General features: G+C 42.3%; 2 protein-coding genes across 2 annotated transcripts; one reads left to right on the top strand and one right to left on the bottom strand.

Moving 5' to 3' along the window:
• Window positions 1-1,084: 1,084 nt before the first annotated feature.
• On the top strand, window positions 1,085-3,256 carry LOC114563034 (homeobox protein MSX-2-like). Its single transcript, XM_028589800.1, has 2 exons — window positions 1,085-1,569; window positions 2,267-3,256. Exons 1-2 carry the CDS (start codon window positions 1,260-1,262, stop codon window positions 2,713-2,715), a joined length of 759 nt encoding a protein of 252 aa, XP_028445601.1. The 5' UTR covers window positions 1,085-1,259; the 3' UTR covers window positions 2,716-3,256.
• A 16,482-nt stretch (window positions 3,257-19,738) lies between these two features.
• On the bottom strand, window positions 19,739-21,195 carry drd1a (dopamine receptor D1a). The gene has a single exon (XM_028589783.1). It carries the CDS (start codon window positions 21,037-21,039, stop codon window positions 19,921-19,923), a length of 1,119 nt encoding a protein of 372 aa, XP_028445584.1. The 5' UTR covers window positions 21,040-21,195; the 3' UTR covers window positions 19,739-19,920.
• Between the last annotated feature and the right edge of the window lie 3,542 nt (window positions 21,196-24,737).

Genomic DNA, 24,737 nt, shown 5'->3' with positions numbered 1-24,737 from the left:
AACACTAAATCGTACTCAGAACGGCGATAAACCTTCTGCTGTTCATGCCGGTTTCAACATCCGTGCCCCTTTTTTGGCTGGTTTTCAGAACGCTGCATTGTCGTTATGCCATCAGTGAGTGGTTAGAGGGTCATGTTCAGAGCTGCTGTTGTACTTCTCATGATATTTCCTAATACTCTGGAGCCCTACAGGTATGAGCTTCAAACAGGCACGAGACGCCTCCGTCTCTCCTCCTCCCGTCAGAGCAGAGACTGGGACTAATCGCAGCGGGCGCCACACACCTCAGGAAGGTAGCAATTTTCCATCATTACCGTTAAATCCTGCTCAAAAGAACCGGATTCCAGAGGCCTAATTACAAGGTGTTAATAATAACAATGTAATGACAGTCATTTTAAGGCCTGCCCCAAACCATAATCCATCTCCCAACTGACTCTCACATTTAAGTGTGTGGTTTCGGCAAAGAAGTGCTATTTGAAATTGAAAAGCGCCGTGATTCTTATCGATTAACATTGCAATTACTCTCACGATTGCGTGTCAGGTCCCGTATGTTAGGGCTTGAGTAAGGAGCTCTGTCAGCCTTTGTTGGGTGGAAACACAGCTCTTCAGATGTCACCCTGATGCTTTTCATCCCGGTTGGCGCTGATGCTCGGAGAGACAGCCAGGACAATCCGCCAGCCTAATTGCAGGATGGAGTAGACAGGGGATTGATTTACTTATGTCAGTAATGGTTTCCTCCACAAAATACCAGGCCTCAGTCTCGTGCAAAAATCCACGTGCATTAATTCAGGACATGGAGCGGGACTATTTTCTCGCGCTTTCGTTTGTCAGCTGAGCGTTTGCAGAGTGGCTAAAATACGGCCTGACGCGGTCAGTAATTCTGATTAAAGCCGTGTGAGCTGTTGTGGAACTGGGAAACAATCTTCTCCCTGCATAATTACTGCTAAATGAGGCTGATGTGCAGCTGACCTGCTGTCTAGTAGGGGGGTGTGGCACCACAGGGATCCCGTCCAAGAGACCCAAGCGCGCCGTCCAATCACAAGTCTCTCCCCCCCCTCAGCCCCGGGCTCTGAGTGAAATTCCCAAGAACCTCCCAAAGTTTTTTTCTCCCCAGCACAACTTTTGTCAACTTTGTGTAACCACTTAACTCCGAATTTCTCATCGTGTGGACGCTGCATGTTTGCACTCCGTGACAACAAAGGGTAGGCGATTTCTGGATTAGATATCGATCACGGCCCTAAAAAAAAAAAAAAATAATAATAATGGAAAGAAAGAAAGAAAGCCTGCATTCCCCTGGAGACTGTAGAGACGAGTTTTCAACAGACGAGGATGTAGAAGCCCCGCGGCCGGAGAAGCGCGCGGCGCAGGTGTCCCGTCTGCCCTTCAGCGTGGACGCGCTGATGTCGGACAGGAGGCCGCTGACAGCAGATGGGAAATCCTCTTTGCACGATGAACGGCCGCACAGGCCGGATGTGTTTTCCCGACAATTGGTATCTATCAAATCAGAGCCTTTGGAACGAGGCGGCCGTGCGTCCTGGATGTCCAGCCCCATTGAGATGTCAACGCCACCCCGTAAGTGACCCGGGGTAATGTCTGGAAAGATTTATGAATACGGATTTACTGTTAAGTAATGGCTTAGCCTATATAATGGTTTAACGTTTAATCGTCTTTTGGTGCCTTAAATAACGCCAAGGAAGGATCCAATCTTGTATGTTTTTAGATATGAAAACTTCATAACTGCTACATTTATGGAGAGGTAAGTCTACTAAATAGATTGATATTCAGAATCAGTCTAAGTAAAGGAATAGCTTAGGAAAGACATTTTTCTTTTATAAATTCTAGTATTTATGAATAAGTGTAATTCTAAATATTTAAGTGTTTTCTCTCACTTTTGGTTTTTGTCTGTTTTAGGGCTGCACTTGGCAATCATTTAATTTAAATAATTCATAAAATAATGACAAATGGCCATCACAATTCCTCAGAGGTTAATGAGGTGAGGTGATAATCAACTGTCCAAAACCCAAAAGGTAATCAGTTTACAGTGACATCAAATGGAAAATAGCATCAAACAGAAAGGTTTTGCACTTCTCCTTGATAAATCAATTGGTCCATAATCAAAAAAATCTAAATTGTCAAGTCATTTTCGGCCAATCAACTCATATTTCCAGCCCTTATTCAGTTATTTGGATATTAAATCAATGAAATAGTATACTATAGTTTCATCTAAGTCCGCCAAATGTCAGCCTCACATCTTCCCCATGTCCTCTAGGGCAGCTCAGTCCAGCAGTGTGCTCCTTGAGGAAGCACAAAACCAACCGCAAGCCTCGCACTCCCTTCACCAGCACGCAGCTCCTGGCCCTGGAGAGAAAGTTCCGTCAGAAGCAGTACTTGTCCATCTCCGAGCGGGCCGAGTTCTCCTCTTCCCTGTCGCTGTCCGAGACCCAGGTCAAGATCTGGTTCCAGAACCGGCGAGCTAAAGCCAAGAGGCTTCAGGAGGCCGAGGTGGAGAAACTCAAAATAGCGGCTGGCATTGGGCCCAAAGCTGTATTCCACCCTGGCTTCCCGTCCTTAGGTTTTCCCCTTAGTGTTAACCTGCAGGCTGGATCAGCAGCACTTTACGGACTGGGCTGCTCATATGGCCGCAGCCCCATTTCCCCCGCTGCACATCTGGTCATGTACGCCTCACAGGTCGGCCACAGCCTGTTCCACCTCTCCTGAGGGGAAGCAGCATTATACAGACAACGCGACATGGATGTGTGTAGAAAAAGAGGACGAGTGTATCGTGAAGTCATGCACCTTATAAAAGACTTGATTACGGTCCTGAAGTGGAGCTGAAGCTTTGTGATGTTAACTGGTCTTGAGTTACACGGAGAATTTATAAATGTCCTTTTACAAGGATATGGCATCAAGATCAGTTTTTGCTGATTCAGCAGGGTTCACTGATAATGAATGGAATATTGATACCAGATTGTATTTATTGTAGCCTTTTTGATTTTTGTTTTTTCTACTCTTCCTGTATTCCCTGGATTAATCCAGCATTGGCAGTCAAATTTTCACTTGTTAGCCTTGAATATGCAGGGATATTGTATGTAATACTGCTCTCAGAATAATAAGAAGCGACAAATGGAGAATGACATTTCCGACTTGGTGAAGTGCAGGCATGCTTTAAAGCCAAAGCATGCCCAATTTGGGCTGCACGATATGAGGAAAATATCAAATTGCGATTATTTTGACTGATATTGCGATATGATTCACGATATTGGAGGGAATGATCATTTTTGTGTCATAATTCTCATTTTCATTGAAATATATATAAAAAAATAACGATTGAAGTGTGACTTTTTTTTTTTTTTTTTTTTGAGGATCTGTACCAAACAAAGATTTTTTTCTTTAGTCTGTAGGGTACGATTTGTAGGCCGGGACGTCTCTGCAGCACCACAATACTTTATTTTAGAATGGTTTTGAGAACTATTTTGCCTTTAACAAATATTGCGCCCCTCTGCGATTTGGATATTGCACTAGTCCATATTGTGATTTCAATAAAATTGCGATTAATTGGGGCGGCCTCAAGCTCACCCAGTAAGAGCGTTCGCCCCATGCAGGCTGAGTCCTGCAGCGGCGCGGGTTTGAATCCGACCTGCTGCGTGTCATCCCCCATCTCTTTCCCCCTTTTCCTATCTATTCACAGTCACTATATAATAAAGGGAAAAGCCCCCCAAAAAAATAATCTTAAAAATTGACAGCCCTTCATTTATATCATGGTGCATATCTAATATTTAAAAGTATATATTGAATTTGTTTAACATGAGATTAAAACTTGTAGTTAACCCTGGGTTGTGTTCTCTTGTTGATCTCCTTGTACACCTGCTGAGCGACCTCTAACCTTGCTCAAAGGCAGCGGTCTAGTGATACACAACCTTTAATGGTTGTTTCAGCTCTCCAGTTGAATCTGCTGGCCCTTCTGCTTCTCACTTCCAGCTGCCTCCTCATGTGTGTACTCCACATCTAGCGCAATGCTCTCTGGTTCTTGGGAGCTATGTTTCTTCCACAAATCGCCACGCTGACGATGCCAGGAATCCTCATGAGCGGATCTCCGTGGCGATCAGACATGTTTGATATCTGATGTATACGCAATTTTCGAGTACGGACTGATATTCTGAGGTCTCTCATCCTCTCACATTATTGCAATTACTTTTTTTTTTTTTTTTTTTTTTTTTTTTGGACATTTAGTGTTATGAATAACCTTTGGAAGGACATCCCAACATCAACCGTCATTTCCAATCTTCCGATCTTACATTTTTTACAGCAGACATTTTGACTTAAGCACAGGTGTTAACTGTTAACACAAACAATAACTCGGACACGTTTTCTTCTCCTTTTTGTGACATGACAAAATGTATTCTGTAAAATAAGATCAATACAGCCCACTGGATTTTTAGGGTTTAGTTCCAACCTGGACAGAAGCAACGGCTCGGATCATTGCAGTGTGCAGATTGGTGTTTTTTTTTTCTGCCTCTCCTACCTTAGTTTGCATATATTGCTTTAGAAAGTATGAAAAACAGACCATTTTTGAGTTTAGAGCCTCTTAAGTCATAAAAAATAAATATATGTATGTAAGCTGATAAGTTGTCCATACTATGACAGTAAATCATGTGGGCCTAATCACAGTGCATCAGTCTCAAACACACTTAACACGCTGACTCACTTTGAAAAAATGAGATAACAGTTGTGTGGAACAACCTAAACTTTGCAGCTTAAACAAAGGAGCTTAAACAACATCTGGACGAGCTTAAACAACATCTGGACGTTAAAGTCAAAGTGCGTTGGTATCCTTTTGAAACTTTATGTCGAATTTCCGTATACTTTATATAGTACTGTATGGTCTGTCACATGTATGAATACGTTGGGATCCACTGTATGTATTGTGTGGGTGGATGTTCAAGTGGGTGGCCCACGTGAGGTGTTTCCATGTGAAATTAGGTCTACAAAAATTTATGTTTTCTGCAAATGGCACATCTCAGATTGCCTTAATTGCAAATGTGTTTTCACATTTGCTCTTGGACATCACAGAGGTTGAGATGTATTCCTTCGATGTGAGCTGTATTTTTGAACTGTATACTTTAAATGAACTTTGTTACACATTATACCAGACCCTTTGCGGTCTGCGGTTAAATTGTCCCTGAATTCTGACTCCAAAGCTCAGTGAAATTATAAGACTCAGTGATAACAGCACAATGCATTGTTGGGTTGCACTCTCTCTCTCTCTCTCTCTCTCTCTCTCGCTCTGTGTAATGCTTGTTACCATTAGCACATATTTCACAGTCCATTTGCTCCCCTCCATTTTGAAATTAAACCCGGCATTAAGCTGATAGTGAGGTCTTAATGGCTTTGATTGCCCAATAACCCCGGCCTCCAGTTTCACATGTTTACAATGTGAAACCTTAGCGGAAGAAATTATCACAGCCACAGACGTCGGATAAAGAAAGAGTGGTTGGGTCTTTTAATGAGTAAAAACATTAAAAAAAAAACACAAAAGAAATCAAAATAGAAATGCCAGTCTGACAAAGAATTATATTAGTTTTTTGAAAATATGCTTTGAGAAGTTATTAAGTATACTGACTGAGATAATCCTCAATCAAGAGAGCAAGGGGTCCAGAGGAAATATATATATATATATATATATATATATATATGCTTTAAGGATAGGTTAAAATTGTTCAAGACTATCTTAATACAATACGTACATGCCCATATGTAATTTGAATCATTTTTGTTGGTCACTGTCATCATTTCTCCTCTCCATACTGGCTGTGAAGAGATTCCTTCTTCTAACTTGATTCCCTTGTTAGAGATGGGGAACAAAACCCACAGTCCTCGGTCTGTGCAAAAAATGCTTTTGTAAAATTCAGCCGATGATATTATGAGTCATTCCATTAGACAAATCAAGTGCATGTGTATTCTCCCAAATGTCACTTTAGTCCGAAATTCTCTCTTTTTGTCTGCCTGGACAGTGTTTTCTTGCTCCTTAACTAACCAAAGAGGAGATTTTGTACTAAAATGACCTAAGAATACTTAGATTGAGGACTGTGTTTTTTCCCCTCCATTTCTTACACTGTAACCAGGCGACACTATCAGACAGACTTTTTCTATTCATAACTTATAGATATATTTTAAAGAGCTATAATTAGTCATACGCCTTGTATGACTAATACCTAAAGTTCTTGCAGTTCTGTCTTGAATCCACTAGGTGTAGCAGCTTCCCATCTGTTGCCTCTCACTGTTTTCAACAATTAAGGCCATTCAGTCCTGGCCACCACATATTAACAGACTTATTCTCAGCATTTACAAGATAGTTCCCGAACACTTAAGGTAACAACATATTGTCTTAGATAGAGATTTACATGTTACAGGCTCTAAGATAATGTCTGTTTAATTCATCATGAGTGCCCGAGTGAATAAAAGATGAAACTCGTATGTGTTGTTCCATTGTGCCGGTGGTAAATGGCACGAGTATGGGGATTACTAGAGTCGAGTGTTGCGGGGACAGAAGCATTTGGGTCCTTATATATGCATCATTGCAAAGCAGTGTTGCATCACTTCTGCTTAGATTGAGAATGGGATTGGATGTTATTGAGAATAAGTGCAGTGCAATATTGTGTAGCTCTCTCTGTTCTCTCTTCATTGTGATGAATGCAGATATTCACAATAGTATGCAGCTTTCTGATCACACTGGCATCTGATTAAACATGGCCTCACACAATTTCTGAATCCGTTTAATCGTAAAAAAAAAAAAAGTGTTCAGGGCAAAAACAAAGCAGTCAGAGCCATTGTGTTAAAAGAAGGGGAAGAGCCAGTTTGGGGTTTTTCGCTGCCCCTCTCCTCCCCTGTCCCAGCCTGTTAGACAAAACTGAGATTTGGAGGAACATTTCAGCATCTCCCCGCACGCAGGAACAACGCTGAGATAGAGTAGGCGCTTCATCGCACAGTGGAAAAACACACACACACACACATTTGAGGATCCCTTCGCACAAGGGAGGCAGTAATGTGAGACATGACAAACAAAAAAATAAATAAAGCGGTAGGGGGCACACCTCATAGGCCAGAGGAGCGAAGCATTGGCATTTGTGTTGTTCGGAGTGCTGTAATTAGAGGACATGCTTTCATCTCGTCTTCAAAGCTGCGGAGCAGGTGTGTTTCCCCCAACAACCCCTGCTCTATTCTCCACATTTGCTGTGGATTTTCAGGCTGTGCATCTCTGAACACATTTCTCAATTTCATTTTGAGTCCTTATATTTCATGTTGCATACCAGGTAGACTATTAACAAACATAATATAGATAGATTGATAGATAGATTTAGTTTATTTCAATCACCTTAGTTCATGCAGTGTCATCTTAACTCGTTTCTGATCAATACTGATCGAAAAGGTATAGGTTGAAGCATTTGCTTTTTACACCTACCCTTTTTACATTCTATTTTATTCTATTTTTTATTCTTAGGTCCTTTAGGATATTATGAATTTATATGAAATGTATTATTAATTTCTGTATTTATATACATATTATCACACATATGTGCAAAAATAAAAATAAACAAAACAAAAGGCACTCCCATTCATATACACATTGCCATTCATGCCCCGTTTTTATATTTGTTAATCATCCTACTTTTTAGTATTTTCTTTTTTTAAATCTTTGTAGCGTGTAACACATTTTTACTTCCGCATCTAAAAGATCATGTACAGTCTATAGTTAGGCACCCAGTCAACCTTCATGACTTTGCTGTGAACCATGTGGAGACAAGCCTAGACACAGTAACAAGTTGACAGATTCCTTACAGGGAGAATATCTCAACTGAAACATGCATGCTTAAAAAAACGCACAAACACACTCAAACACACACACAGAGGCAGACATCGTTCTCAGAGTAATCCCACCTCAAGCAGTTTCTGTCTTTTGTTTAGTTCTTTCAACCGGTTTTCAAGAAATGTTTCCGTCAGTCGGGTCGGCCAAACGACATGACCTATTTAAACATAAAGGCGCACACCTAAAAAGCTTTAGCTTTGAGGTTATAAGACAGCAAGCTTTCTCTGGGGTTATGGCTGTTTGTTTTTTTTTTAAGATTGGGAGCACTGATGGCAACAAGAGGTAGAAGAACACACTCCAGGATGGTATTATTATTATTATTATTTATTTTTGTTGTATTACTTCTAATGTTTAAGGCTTTTTTGTTTTTCTGTCTCTTTCTCTAACTCAACCCCTGTGGATTATTTTTTTTTAATTCCCAGTTATTGTAGGAAACCTGTTCTCAGCCCTTACAAAGCAGCAGCAGCCTGGTATTGTATGCGCTGACATGATTGTATTTCTGCTTCTGTGGAGCTCTGATGCTCTTTTGAAGGCCTGAGATGAACACTTCCGGGCTCAGCACTGCTATTGACCTCTGAGGCTAAAGAACAGCATGACAAAATCGTTCATAGTCCTGTACATCCGGTACATACTGTCCTCTTGTCTCCAGATTTTTTTTAGCCTAAGTTTAAGATTAGACCTTTTTTTTTTATGTTCTAAAGGTGACTCTTCCAGAGAGGACACTCCATATCATTAGCATCCTGCTGTGACATCCATACATCGCCCCTTGGGAGGTTTGTGCCCCCGTGTTCGAGCCTTTTCAGAGCGGTGCCATCTGTTGGCGTCGTTGTCGTCCGTGGCTCTTTACAGATCCGTGCGTCCGCTCCCGTCTCCTGAGATCATGTGAGTCATCAATCCACCCCCCCCCACCCCCGTGGCCTCTATTGTACTGAAGGAGATCTAGCCCTCCAGCACGTTATTGGTAACTTCATAACCACACTCGCCGACATGAGATATTCACCCAGATACACCCAGAGCGATTCGCACAGAAGCATGCGATGGGGGATTAAATTCCACAGATGTTCTAAACACTGAAATCTGAGTTATGGTAAATATGGCACAGAGCGACTGTGTTGTCACCCTCCGCAGAGGCTCCGCTTAAAGCTGTCCGCATGGTCCCGTTTTTGTTTGAGAAAATGGAATCGTCAAGCTGCAATTTGAAGTTGTATAGTTCACCATCATTGAAGATGTTCATCTTTTCTTTATAGATTCTTTTTGGGCTTTTCTGCCTTTAATATTCGACAGGACAGCTAGGTGAGAAAGGGGAGAGAGAGAGTGGGAAGACATGCAGGAAATTGTCACAGGTCGGATTTGAACCCTGGACCTCTGCGTTGAGGCATAAACCTCTCAGTATATGTGCGCCTGCTCTAACCACTGATCCAACCCGGCCACTGTTTGTCTTTTCTGTGTTGGATAAAAGCTGTAAAGATAAGCCTGTTGGCTTTATTTGAATTTAACAGACTTTACAATCCAGCTTGATGCTTTGACAAAACATCCTGATAGGACTGTGAGAGATGTGTTTGCTAATAGTTTACATTTTCTATTCACATGTACACATGCAAATACATACATGCAAATATGCCTTTTTATTTAGCTGGTCTTCCATAGCATGTAATTCAGCAAAGCAGGCTTGACACCCACCCCCTCCTGTCTGGTCACATATTGAATTTTTGATGAACAGAAGGTGGGCTAAGCAGGGGAGCAGACTTCCAGATGGGGCAATTAAAGAAGATTAACATTTTCCTCAGAAAAAAAACATCCATCTCCACTTCCTGTCCAGCACTACTGGTCTCCCCAGTGTTGACGTAAACCCTACAGTTGAACATGTATTCCTTGTACACCCCCATATATATGTCTAAGGGCCATGAGTGTATTTGCTTATAAAGTCAGAGATAATCAAAGCAGTTCAATATTGTAATGTGCTGCCACACTATGAGGTGTAAATAGAAGGCAAAAGAACCCGAGGTGAAGCTCGTAAGGACCTCTTTAGATGAGTGGAGCTTGGCGTTTTAATCACAGGATGAATTGCGTAATCCTGCAATCAGACACTGATGAGTAAGACAGCTATAGATCTGTCCACTGATAAGAAGACTGCTGCTGAATAAACTTTCCTAGAAAGTCCTTCCAGCCATAAACTGGAGCTGTCACACAGAGTAATATGGCATGAGGGGGGTGTAGTGAGCGCACAGAGAACTGGATTCAAGCCCCCAAGCATCCACCTCGCTGTGGTGTCCTTGACACACACGCACACACACACACACACACACACACACACACACCCCGAATCCCGGCCAGCCGCAAGGAGGCTGTTCTGTAACTGAACCTGACCTTTGGCCTCGGTGTGGAGGAGCAGCAGGAAAAAAAGAGATGTTTCCTATGGGAGTCATGTTCCATAGTTACATGTACAGTTAGCCCTAACGTGGCTTACAGCAGGTTATACAGGTCACAGCAGCATTTGGTCAGCTGTGGAACTGTGAGGGCAGATGGTTGTTATAAGTAGTGGGCTCTTCTGGTTGTTAGTAACCCAACAGCTTTTAATTAAAATCAAATAAAGTAGCACTCAGTCAGGTGGAGGCCTCATAGAAGCTGTCCTCTCCTGTCTTAAGTTTCTCTCTTAATGTTGTCACTGAAGGTGAGAGGAAAGGCCTGTTTTTTTTAATTTATTTTTTTTTCCCCCAATGGTTGGAGTGTGACGTGCAATTAATCCGTTATGTGGCAGAAACAGAGGTGTTTTTTGTTCTCTGGCTACAGCCAAATTAAGGATCCAAAATGCTTGTTCCCACAGTCTCCCAGCTGTGTCTCTGGTGTGTTTGTGTGTGTGTGTGTGTGTGTGTGTCTGTGTACGCCTGTGAGCATGTTTGCGTCTGCTCGGGCTCGTGTGGTCCCATCTGAACTTTCCAGAGGGTAAAAGAGGCTCCTGCTGTGCTGCCGTTTGACAAGTCCGTTCCTAAAATAGACCAGATTGTGTCTGCTGACTGCTTCCCTCCTATGGAATTGAATAAACAGGAGAACAATGTACAGCCACAGCACCACCCTGCTGCTGCTGCTGCTGCTGCTGCTACTGCTGCTGCGATAATGAATGTTTGAGGTGTTTCTATTCCTGGATCATCTGAGTGAAGCTGTGTTGTCCCGACTCTCCTCTTTGGCCATGTCTTGTTCTTTGTTCACTATTTTGTTACTGGGGTAATGAGTCATTCAGTGCACCACACGTCAATTCTGCCTGCATCAAGACTAATAGAAAGAGTCACTTTGGCTCCAGCAACAGTCTGTTTGAAAAGGCTTTAAAATATTAAAGCACCTCACACTGGTGTACATATTTCTTTGTGTAACGGGGCTCTGTACTCGCATCATCTCCAAGCACTTTGAGTTTGTTCTTCAATAAGACCCTCTCAGTCAGCAACACTGAGAAGTACAAATGCCGCATTTTAAAGTGTCCCGCATTGCAGACAAGGAAAGCAATCCGGAGATATGATGTTAATGCTTTGCTAAACCTATAAAGTCCAAACTATGGCAGCATCTTGGCCTTCTAAGAAACAGTCAACTTTGTAAATCTGCTGTTTTAGAGGGTTTTTTAAACTGCCAAAAGTACTTTTTCAAGCTATTCAGTGAGGTGTTTTTCAGCAGAACCTGAAAAAATATGCCTGGCTTTTATATTCTCCCGGGCTATAATTCCAGATGTTTAAACCAGCCTGCCATCACTTTTAATCAGTGATTTACCATATCAGTACATATTTTATTTTGTTACCATCTGTCTAGGGCTGCAACTAAAGATTATTTTCATTATGTATTAATCTGCCAATTATGTTCTTGATTAATCCTTGTAAAATGTCAGAAAATAGTAAATAAATGTCCATCCCAGTTTCTTAAAGTCCAAGATGGTCAGTTTAATATGATATAAAACAGAGAAAAGTGGGAAATCTCCATAGTTGAGAGGCTGAAAACAATCAATCAATTTTGGCAGAAAGAGGTTTTTTGTTAAAATAGCCTAAAGCCTCTTTCACACTGGCTGCATGGCGTTTCTGTTGCGTGTCAGTTGCGTGTCAGTTGCGTGGATTTTTCTATGTCTTTGCGCACCAGAAACGTGTCTGACACACTGCTGCTGCTTCTGCTGCTAGCCTTGTCTGGACACATTTATGTTTCCCATTGATAAAATGAAGTACCATGTTAAACATAAATATATACTGATTTGATTACAGCAAAGACAACGTCGGCAGTATTGACAGCAAAATAGGCTACAGAATATTTTGTTTGGTATTGACAGGTGCAATATTTGAAAATCAATAATTATTTATAATTTTTTTAAATTACATTTATATCTGCATTTATATCAAAACCTAGAGACTTTCAAACATCAAAATGTAATCTATTAAATGTATTCGTTTCAAAATGACATATAAACATCTTTTCGTATTCTATTTTGCCTGGAAACGCTTCCACCGTGCTTGCGTGTCGCGTGAAAAATAGGCGTCAGTTCTATTTCTAGCATGCACGCGTTTTCGCCGCGCCTGAGACGTGCGTGTCACGCAGGCAGTGTGCAAGCGCTAACCTGTTAACATGGGAGCCAAAATAAAAAAGGACACGCCACGCAGCCAGTGTGAAAGAGGCCTAATGTTTGCATACATTTAATGAAAGCTGAGAAAGGCTAATTCCCTTTGTGCAATGCATTGTGGGAGTGTAGTGTCTAGCAGCAGCACACTTAAAAAAAAACACAAGCATATTTAGAATGCATATTGACATCTTTGAATTGACATCATTTTGTTACTTTTCCAGTGTGAACACACAACGTTGTTTAAATGAATATGTAGTTTAGAATTAAGCCACAACTCTCTGGAGAAATGTACACGTTTGTTTCAAAGAGGCTGGGACACAGTTGGCTGTCATCATAACTTCAAACTAATAAAAGATCTTAAGGGAGATCTTAGTCCCTAAACAGAAAGCTAACCAAACATCGTCAGAGATGAAGGTGTGGACCACAGTAACTTCAGCCAGCAACAGTAGCTGTATTTTCTGTATTTTACACATTCTTATGAAATTGTATGAATCACCACCTCATGTGGGTGTTCCACTGAAAACTGAAACCATGCAAAGAAGCACCATGTGTCACATGCTTTGTTTGTTCATTCAATAATGCCTTTTTTTGTAAGTGTTGTAAACCCAGCCACAGATAGAACCATAACATAGAACGATTGGCACACATGGTGTGGCCTCAGCTCCAATCCTCCCATGGTCAGCACTGTTAACTAACACACTTGGGCCAGACGCCCAAGATCTTAAGCCCAGGTGGAAGGGACAACTATCTCAGTTTCACTGCATAGTTGTCAGTAACCACTCTGTTGTTCTGTCTCTGTCAGTTCCTGCTGCTGAAGTTGTGCTCTTAAAGAGATAAGACACATCTGCTCCCCCCCTCCTCCCCAAGCTAGCTGATTAGCATTCGCATCGTCACAATTCACCCGAAGGGCATCCTACCAGCGTGAGCATTAACACTGGCATCATTAAATAGCATGATCTCCACTCAGAGCCGTCTCCGCCAGACAGCACCTCTCTCCAGCTAAGCTGCGGAGTTCGGCTGGAGTGGACATCACCCCCGTTGAAAACGCCATTCATCCGCCAGCCTCATTTGCACCAGGCTTATTATTTATTGTATAATTGGATCTGCTTTCACTGACTTGATTGTTTTAGCATGCTTCAGTTATGTTTTCTACTCGGCCACATTGACAGTCTGTGATAGGCCAGAGATGAGTGTAATAACTACTGTATGTGGCACATTGTATTTGTCTTTATTTCTCTGGAGGATTTGATCAGGCCAAATTTAGCAAAGACCCAGGTCAACTCATCTCCATTTTCGGGCCCATGTCCAGTAGAGGTCACTTCATGACACAGCATGGAAACTATCAATTTATGAGGGATTATATTCTCTAATATTTAGTTCAGATGATTTAAGCATCAACATTGATACGCTGAGGTTTATGAGGGCAACAAAAGAAACATAAAACAATAAAACAGATGAAAGAGGTAGTTAGATAAGCGGATTAATGAGGATGTTTTCTGAACAGTTGCTATGTTCGTCTCATAAGGAAGCCTGTTGCTTCTCCTTTACCTCTATTTGCAACAGCATAATTTCTTGCTCTCACTCACTCTCACTTCCTGCCACCTACAGATGGGTGACAAATTAAAGGAAAGGCCTGATTAAGTAGGTGAAGCAACATAATGGATGCAGATTTCCTTTTCATCCTCAGTGAGTATTCTGTAAGGATTTACAGAATACTCAATGAGGATGAAAATGAAGTGAATCATATGATCCGATCACAGTCATTAGAATATGGGTTAAAGGACAAATCCGGCGCAAAATGAACATAGGGGTTAATAACACATGTGTACCGAGTCGACCGTTCTCTGGGATATGTTTTCATGCTAATCGAATGTGACCAGTTTTAGCGTAAACCGCTAATTAGCTTATAACGCTTGTCATCAGGGCACGGGTAAATTAAAAAGAAATCGCTATTTTTATTTTTATCCATTATGAGGTTCCCTACATGTAAACCGAAGCATTGACAACTTTGTAAGTGTACAGACAGTTTATTAAAAGGATGAAGTTTATAAAGACAGTACCATTCATGTATACAGGCTGGCGCCATCTTGTGGGTAACGACCAGTCGAACAACGAATGCTAAGTAACCAGTAATAAACACTTACAAAGTTCTCAATGCTTCGGTTTACATGTAGGGACCCTCAGTATGCTACCGTGGAAGTGGGGTGCTATTTTGAGCCTTGTTAGCGGTCTAGAAATAGTGATTTCTTTTTACTTTACCCTCTGCCCCGACGACTAGCGTTATAAGCTAATTAGCGGTTTGCGCTGAAACTGGTCACATTCGATTAGCATGAAAACCTATCCCAGAGAACGGTCGACTCGGTACACGTGTTATTAACCCTAGGTTCATTTTGCGCCGGATTTGTCCTTTAACCCATATGGGGAATTTTTGGAGCGACTCTTGAGACAGTGTTCTATCCGCCACCGTCATGAAAACACCAAATATAATTTGGAGAATAGTGTTTGTTGCGTTTCCTTTAATCCGCCATGCATCTGTATATTCCAATACATTCCTTTCACTTGTGGAGAAAGGGCTGAAAGTCAGGAAGTCCCCGTTTGTTGTGCCAGCCCTCTCTTTCCTCTGTAATAAGTATTTTTCCCTCCGCTCTCTGAAGAGCCCTCTCTCTTTCCCCTCGTTGCCTTGCTCCTTTCCCAGTGGTGGGGTCAAAGGGCCTGTCCTCTCCACTGGAGCCAGTTGGAGTGACGAATGGCAACACGGCACTGCCAGCGGCCTCCAGCACAAGCAGTAAACGGAGCGAGGGTGGAGGAAGAGAGCGGAGTGGTGTGATGAGAAAGAGAAATGAAGAGCGGGAGTAAACTAGGAAGGGGAATTGCCGCAAAGGACGAACACTAAAGGTCAAAAGATGTGCAGGGCGAACTCGTGTCTATTTTTGAAGCACTGGATGAAAAATGTGTTTACAAAATGCATTCAGCAATTTTACAAAGATGAACAGTTTTCCCACAAATGACGGGTGAGTGGGTGTTGCAGTAGTGGCCGGATGTGTGCTGGTTGATCTCTCCCTTCTCAATCGGTTCAAAATGAACATAGAGCAGACACGGACAAAAACAGCAACAGCAAAGTGCATTCATTTCTGGTGTTGTGTGAGGTATTAAAAATGCATTACGATCTAGCGCAATTATAATACACATTTAATGGAGAGTTGTACATAATTATTACAAACTGTTTAATTGCATCTTCATTCCCCAAGATCTCCACTGAAGATGGAGGGCGACTGAGAAATCATTAACTACATTAAAAATCCAGGTATGCCTGCAAGCAATCAGCATGCGAGCACAGAGGCTACTTCATTATGGATGTGACAGCAGTCTGACTTTGGTTGATACTTGTGGGTTATGTGATATTTACAGAGCATCCTTTGAGTCTCCTTTTTAAATAGCCATTGCTTGCTACTTACATAAGACTCTGTCTTGCCCCTTTCTTTCTCTCTCCTCCCTGTCTCAGTAAATCATCTCCCCAGGGCCAGTCATTAGCATCATCTGAAGTTGCCACGTCTAACATCGCTTCACCGACGTGCCAATCTAAAAAGACAGTATCGCTTTGAGAATCTGACGAGCTCCGCTGTAACAAAAAGATAGCGACAGCAAACAAATTCTCTGTTTGCGGTTGCCTCTGGATAACGCACTGGAGCAGGTGATGGTACCGCTGCGACACACACATAAACACCCTCACACACACATATACACACACACACCCTGTCTTGTCGCCACCTCAGCCATCACTCTGAATGATGTCAGTCAAATTAATTGCTGTTCCCTTCCTGTGGCACGCTTGAGGAGGTTTCACAGAGGCAAGGACAGTCCGGGGCCCAGAGAAAGTGGGCTTTAAAGGACAACTCTGCGTTTGTGTGTTTGTGCGAGACAGAAAGAGTTATCATCACGGTATTTATACTTTTTCAGTTTTCCGATGAGCGTTGACGTTAATTTGATTAACATCATCTGTCCTCTAAATCTTTTGAGACGTGCTATTTAATGAGAGTGGTTCATGACATGTAATCACTTTAAAGTGTTTATGTGAAAAGACATGGTTACATGGTAGACGCTTAAAATTCATCCGTGATTATTGAAGACAGGGCACTACAGAGATATTCATTAGCTTTGGTAAACAAAAGCTTACTTCCAAATCAACTTGGATTTTGATTTAATTTATCATTTAAGAATTAGCTGGCAGATGTCAGAGGGAATGTGTGAACTGAACTGAGTCACAAAAATAAAATCCATCACACGTCACTTAACTGCTCTCCCTCTCACTCCCATTCAAGCATCTGAATAAATTAGGGTGTGTAAGTTTACGTGACAGGTGCATCCTTGATGTACAAAATGACTAAAAACCTGACATTTACAGTCAACTTTTACTCGTTCAAGCTGTGACTGAAATGTATGTCGCAAGAGTTCACTCTATCACTTGAGGGTGAAAAACCGCTTAAGTGCAATGAATGAATGAAACAATGCCAAAAGTTAGGATAGTAGGTGGCAAAAGTGGTTGCTCTGCTATATATATTGCTATTCACGACTTCAGATTGGGCTTTTCACTTTGCTAATGATGGCAAAACATCACCCGACAGAACAGACACATGAACACCAGAGTTATGCAAGAGTGAAATTTTGGATGTGAGACACAGCTGGTCCCGTTAAGTTTTACCCTTTAGACTCTGGTGTGAAATGTGCTTCAGGATGTTTGATTTGTGGAGGTCAAAGTTGTACAGCCAGGCACACATACATACATACATACACCACACAGTGGACTTCACGGAATTGGACACACACTTTTATTAAGCTGTGCATTGGAGATTTCCAAATGGCTGAAGCAGACACTTATACTAGTATGAATGTAGCATAACGACAAGTATTCATTCGTCAGACCTCTATAACAACTGCAGAAAAAGATTGTTTTTAGCCAAGTACAAACACCTACAGCTTTTGTTTGTGTCATGAATGCTCACTGTAGCTAACTAATGACGCAAGTTAGCACTATAACAAAATACAGTACACCAAATTAGAGGTAACAGTTGATGACAATGTACCCTGTTCTTCATAGTCCACCAATGCTTCACTTCATAGGACAATTCTTGTGTATTCTTCCTTGGTAAAAAAAATAAAATAAACCAGCAACTCTAAAGCTCACTAATTTACTTGTTATATGTTATTTGATTGATCTGAAGTGTTAAAATATGTCGATCGACGTTCCACTTTCGGGATTGCTCTGTTTGCCGACGGAAATTCTGCCGGATTTCACTCATTTAGGCCAGATATTCGTTGCCTTGGGCTACCTTTGTGTTGGCAGTTGAAACTCCGGTCGATTTTTTTCCTCAGATCTCTGCAGGGTAAATCAACTAAACTAAAACAACTTTTGAACGTACACATGTTCCACCCATAGGCTGTTAAAAGGTTCCACCAAAACAAGTTCCTTCCCGAGGCGTAGGGCGCTTAGCGCCGCCCAAGACGACTGTGATTGGTTTAAAGAAATGCCAATAATCCAGAGCACGATTTTCTCTCATCCCGGAATGCTGTGTGGACTCACCAGACTCTCCTCCGCAGCGCCGCGGTGGAGGAAGGTTTAGGCAAAAAAATACTTAGGGTTACGTGTGGGACTATTACTTGACCGGGCGCAGTGACTTCCTGGAGTCTGGTCGTCACTGTGAGGTTGCCAGGCACGCCAAGAAGTCAAGCAAGACAGATAATAGGTCCCAAATTACTACTAAAACTTTAAAGGGACAGGCGGTCAGATAATCTGACACAAACCCTCAGCTCTCAGTTTACAGACCGACTTCCCCATTCAGCTTCGACGTACTTCACTTAATTAAGTTGTGTGGACTACGGCAGTCACTTTGTACTTTAAATTCGAACTACCGTCCAAAACTGGGAAGTTAAAAAACATTGAATCTGTAATTATGTGTTTGAAATCAAAATTTGCGGTGTATAAGTGCAACAGGCAGTATTGTATTTCCTCCAATGGTCGTCCATTGCATGTCCTCTTGCCCTCATTGCAGTAACCTTAGCTTGTCGCTCAAGTGAGGCACAACATGGTTTAACATTAGGTCGCGTTTTCGGATGAATTAAAACTAATTATGTGTTAGTTCTAATTTTTTCTAACTTGGTGACAGCCCTAGTGCACGATACACAGTTTGCTTGTGCTATCAAGAATATTCGTGACATTTTACGTGTGCTCACTTGTATAGTGGCTTCAATAATCTGGCTATACTGTGGGCTGGTTTTCAACTGGTCTGATTGTCTGGCTGCTCGTGTTTCGTGATGATATCAGTGTGCCCTGATGTCAGCAATGACTTTAGTGAGTACAGTGTTATCATTACTGATAGGAATGACTGACAAACCTAGAAAAATAAGACCCATGTTTCATGCTAAGATTATCCTTTAATAATTCACTTTAACAAACTAAATAAAACTGATTTATCCAAACATAATTCAGTCGATTGCAATTCTTTATCAGCTCCTAAATAAGCACAATAGTCAAATCCTTTGTTACGGTCTTGCCTTCTCCCTAAATAAGGTCATCAGCTGTTGTTTAGGAAAAAAATCAGGACACAAAGTAAAATGAGACACTCATCCATAAAACACTTTCAAGCAGTGAAACAAATAATTTACGAGGTGTCTGTTGAGTAAATTTGGTTTCAAGTTAGTAATGATTTGATTCTGTGTACCTTCACTTCCAAAAGAAATCCGGATCACATAAGTGTCCACTTCCCTTTTAAATCCCCACATTCATGGATTAAGCCGGATGTAAAATCAAATCTGCTTTCATTCTTGCTTTAATATTAAGTCACATGTGGATGTACTTTACCTAGGTGCTCATCTACGCAGAAACATGATTTGGTTTGACGCTTTAACGCTGGACTCCTTGCAGAGCACAGGATGTGAACGTAATGAGTAACAGTATTTCCGTGTGCTGTCATGTAATTTGTCGTAGAGTGCATGCTGGGTGCTGCATTTACACTGAATTTGGAGGAGCATGTTTTGACAGCGTTTGTGTTTGTGTATGTGTGTGTGATGGTATTGAAGAGAGCGGTGTCTGACAGCATTAGGGTGTGTGCTGCCCAGTCATGGGATTATCTATCCCAGGGGCGGGTCAGCACCGCTGCACTCCCAGCTCCCCGGCACAACAGCGGAGAGTCTTTGTCTCAATCCCCAAGCCCCCCTCTCCTTCTTTCAGGAGCGTCTTCCGCTTGAAGACAGTGCAGCGGCCACGATGAGCACGGCAAGCTCACTCTGACAGTCGGCGCACGGACGGCGCCACTCGCCCGAACGCAAACACGGGTACATGTGGGGTCACCGTATCCTTCAGTCACACTAAGAGTCAGCACAGAGAGCAGCATCCTCGTCGATCAGACCGGCCTCTACGGGAACGCTGGGACTCTTAGCATTAAGGATGAGTCAGTGCTATGAGAGAAGTCATGAGTCATTTCTTGTTTAGACTGACCTCCTCTATGTTGTGGCCTCCTGGATACAGTCTGTGGCAGCCCAGCAGGATGGAGAAGGCCTTGCGGAAATCTGCATTGAAGGCATAGATGATGGGGTTGAGGGAGGAATTAGCCCAGCCGAACCACACAAACACGTCAAACGTGGTGGGGCTGATGCAGGGGAAAGCCTTCCCTCCGCTCGACTGCTCGCAGAAGGGCACCATGCAGTTGAGGACGAAGAACGGGAGCCAGCAGCACACAAACACCCCCATGATGACCGACAGCGTCTTCAGCACCTTGGTCTCCCTGTTGAACGTCATTTTGAAAGAGCTCTCGGACTCTGCGATGCTGGAGCCTCCGCAAATGCTGTCGTGCCTGTTCTTGGCACTTTCGGCCGCCCGCTCCAGGGCAGAGATCCTCCTGATCTGTCTGTGGGCAATGCGGTATATCTGGGTGTAGGTGGCCACCATGATGGCCACAGGGATGTAAAAGCTTATGAGAGAGGTGGAGATGGCGTAGGTCCTGTTCAGGCTTGAGTCACAGTTCTCCGGGGTGCTGTAAGATGTAGCATTGGAACCTGAAGAGCCAGAGGACCCTGTGAGAGGGGTGTAAGATTTAGTTTGGGCCTTGTGCCAGTTGAGCTGCACCGGGATGAAGGAAATGAGCACAGACAGCGTCCAGGCCACGCTGATCATCACAAAGGCCACTCGGGGTGTCATCTTCCTCTCATAGCGAAAGGGGCTGGAGATGGCCCAGTAGCGGTCCAGGCTTATCACACAAAGGTTCAAAATAGACGCGGTGGAGCACATAATGTCGAAAGCCACCCAGGTGTCACAGAAAGAGCCGAACGGCCAGAACCCGACGATCTCCGTCACCGCTTTCCACGGCATCACCAAGATGGCAACCAAGAGGTCTGACACGGCCAGTGAGATCACAAAAAAGTTGGTCACTTTGGAGCGCAGGTGACGAAACTTGGTGACGGCGGCACAAACGAGCGTGTTTCCCAGCAAGGTGGTGAGGATGAGCAGCGAAAGGAAACAGCCAGTTAGGACGCGGCCCGACGGCGCCTCATCCAAAAACCCATTGTCGATTACTGTTGTGAGGTTCAAGAGCGCCATCCCTGGACGTGTGAGGGCTGGGGAGAGTTCATTTAAGTCATGCTGGAGAGTCTTGCTACATTACACCCACAGGATCAGAATCTAGGAGGCTCCTGTGCTTCAGCCTCGCAAACAATCTCCATCATTGTATCTTCTGATAAACGACAAGGGATGAGACGTTCGAGGCAAACCCTCTCTGGGCGGAACATTTGCTCCCTGGCTTTGTAAATTAGATTTGACATAATTTGTGCTGATGAGCTGAAAGGGTAGTGCTAACTTAATTTCTCAGTGTATTGATTGTCATGAGCTCCTCCGTCTGCCCAGTTTGTAGGTCCCAAACTGCTGTAATGTTAGGAATCCTCTTCTTGCTTACTAAAGTCATCAGCAGCCCTGTGGATTTAAAGAAATACATTATACAACGTTGGATATATCTGTATTTATTTAATAGTTCTTGTCATGAAAATGCAAAATGGGCTAAAGTAATTGATTTTGATTTCTTGTTTATATAAGTTCTAATTATAGGTACCTTACATGTGTGTGTCATAGCCAAATATATTGGGTATTGTCATGTTAATGATCGGATTTCAAACGGAATAAATAGGGATTTCCCCCCATGAGCGCATTGTCATTATTACGGCATGACCAATCAAGAGTCACACCTTCCCACGTGCATACCCAAAAATATCTATCTTAATCATCATACTCACCTCTTAGTCAGGGAGACGCGGTCAGCTGTAGCATGATTTTATATTTCAAAAAATAAACGTCCCATCGCTTCAGTGACAACTTCACAGCGTAAAGTCAATCCAAAAGGGCGCCCAGCCTCCATGTCCGACAAAAACAAACCAGGGAACTGTCCCATTATATCCCCGACGGGCTCCACGTCGCTGACCGCTAATAAATAAAACAACAGGCAGACACACAGACACACATAGTACTCAAATGTCACTCAGCCATCACCGCTCCGGCTGCGTCCTCCTTCAGCCTCTCCTCGCGTCTGCGGCCAAATTCCCCCCAAATAAAACGGTGCGCTCCTGCGGCTTTAGCCTCACACCGGCGCTCTGACGTTGTCCCATTCAAGAGAAAGTGAAGTACATAGGAATGAGACGTGACCGCGACCAATCCCGCTATAGCCTACTGCACAATTATAGTGTACAGCACGATATACAGCTGCAGGCAACACCTGGCGCGTCATGAGTCGCCTCTTGTGCACAGTTTAGGGGTTTTAAACCCACCTGTTACCAGCTGTGCTTTCTCTTAATTTGACCCAGTTAAATCTGCACTGGGGTGTTACTTTAACTCATTTAAGGGGCAGTTGTTCAAACTGAATCAGGACATGGGGCCAAACATGCGCGGCCAGTGGGTCGCTGAGGCCACCTGATGGAGAAAGAGAATAATTGCGTCAGAGAGGGAAATCAAGCTGCAGGGAAATAACCCCCCACCCACTCCCATTTTATTTTTTTGAAGGATTTTACTTCTATGCAGGATTATAATGAGATTTAATAAAAAAAAGTGATTTATGCCCAGACAGAAGATTAAAAATTGAACAACACATTCTTCGTTGACCCGTGGCAGTTTTCCTGTGCAGATCAATGTCACCTTCAGCCACAGTCCCCATTTCTATCTGCACTGCTTGTAAAATATGTATATATATAAATCCTGGCATTGTCTGTCAACATGCACATAGTAGGTTTAGTCAGTTCAAGCTGGTATATTGCATGCAGAGCATCATGGGATGCAGAAACAATCGTGACATGCCAGCTGTCACCTTACAGTGATGTAAGTAGTTCTGACAGGAGGAAAAAAGAAACAGCTTTTACCCTTTTCCTTCCCAAGCACCCACACTATAAGACGTTTAATAGGTGGATTCAAGCCATGGGACTCGAGGAGTGATAATGGAATAAGAAAAGAACATACTGTATGTTACCCAAAATGAATTTTCCTTTTTCCATTTCTCTACCGTACCTCTGCCTCTGTTCTGTATTCCTTAATCCAAATTATACAACAATAAACAACTCTGACAGTAAACCCTACATTTGTAATATGATCGTGGGACATTTTATTAAATGATGACAAAGTAGTAATACCTAGATGTTTTTTACTCAATATTTAAGATGTCATTTTAGCTTTTCAAGTATTGATTCCAAAGAAATAGAGGACACAAGTTGTCGTTCAGTAAAAGATTTTCAAGCAAAAAGGTTCTGCATTCAACAGTTATGTCTTTGACATTTTTTTTGGCCAGTTATAGTAAACTGAATATCTTGTAGTCTTCGATCGACAGTCACCATGGTTTCTTGGAAGTTTTGCTGTACATTGTTTTTCTTTTTCTGACCTTTTATAGACAAAACAATGAATGGATATAAACAGGAAAGTCGATGACAATAAAATTCAATGTTTTTTCTTGAGAAAAAAAAGTGTGTTGAGCAGGAAAGCCGAGCAGTAAACTCGACCGTTCCAACATTAACACAAGATTTGGACAGATGGGGAGTCTGAGAGAGCAACCAGAGAGGTCGGTGATTACACACAAAACTCTGCTCTAAAAACTGCTTGTTGAGTTTAAAACAAATGAAAGGGAATTATTACCAACCTTCTTTTATTGAACAAATTGAACATTGAATTGAATATAAAAGGCTACCGATATTTTCTTTCATCTAACACAAAAAGTGTGTGTTTATGTGTGTGTCTTTCACCATATGTCGCAGCCTTTCGCAATGTGTGAATTGGGGCCAGTTGATATTGCGACGACGATTAAAAAAAAAAAAAAAAAAAAAAACGATATATTGTGAAGCCCTAATTTTAACCCAAACCGTGATCTTTTCCTAAACCTAACCAAGTGACGTTTGTTATTGTTTGAATTCACAACGGGACTCCCAGAGCGTTTAAGTGACACCAAGGGGCCCTGCAGGGGCCGTTACCATGTGAATAGATGATGATGCCCATTAGAGCTGGGCAATATATCAATATTATATCGATAAAGTGATATGAGACTAGATATCGTCTTAGATTTTGGATATCCTGATATCGTAATATGGCATACGTAGGTGTTGTCTTTTCCTGGTTTTAAAGGCTACATTACAGTAAAGTGATGTCATTTTCTGAACTTACCAGACTGTTGTAACTGTTCTATTATTTCCCTTTACCCACTTAGTCATTATATCCACATTACTGATGATTATTTAAGAAAAATCTCATTGTGTAAATATTTTGTGAAAGCAGCAATAGTCAACACTACAATATCGTTGCGGTATCGATATCGAGCTATTTGGTCAAAAATATCGTGATATTTGATTTTCTGCATATCGCCCAGCCCTAATGCCCATTTCATGGAGTGATCAAATTCAAAATGGTGCAGCTGCTGCTCCTCTAACTCGTGTATACGGTGCCGTTAAAAAGGCTCTCATCCCACACAGAGACAGCCGCTGCTGCGTATACCATAAAGATTATTACTATGATTAGGGTTTCTCAAACATGCTGATTGTCAATTCCTCTGGTTTAATTTTCCCAAACAATGTAACGTAGTAACTTGCTTCCTTCAGACGAAGCTATATGAGAACAGGTAGAGCAAACCTCAACTGCAGACGCTTTTCACAAAGTCTGTCAATCATGACATGCTCTCATGGAGACTTCCGCCGACACAGCTTTAAAAATCTCCCGTGCAGCCGGTCAAGTCATGACAAAACCCCTTAGTGTTTTTTTGTCTGATGTGGAACGACAGGTAA

The sequence above is a fragment of the Perca flavescens genome, chromosome 10 (assembly GCF_004354835.1).
Source record: "Perca flavescens isolate YP-PL-M2 chromosome 10, PFLA_1.0, whole genome shotgun sequence".
Classification (NCBI taxonomy): domain Eukaryota; kingdom Metazoa; phylum Chordata; class Actinopteri; order Perciformes; family Percidae; genus Perca; species Perca flavescens.
This window is presented reverse-complemented; position numbering and strand designations above follow the sequence as displayed.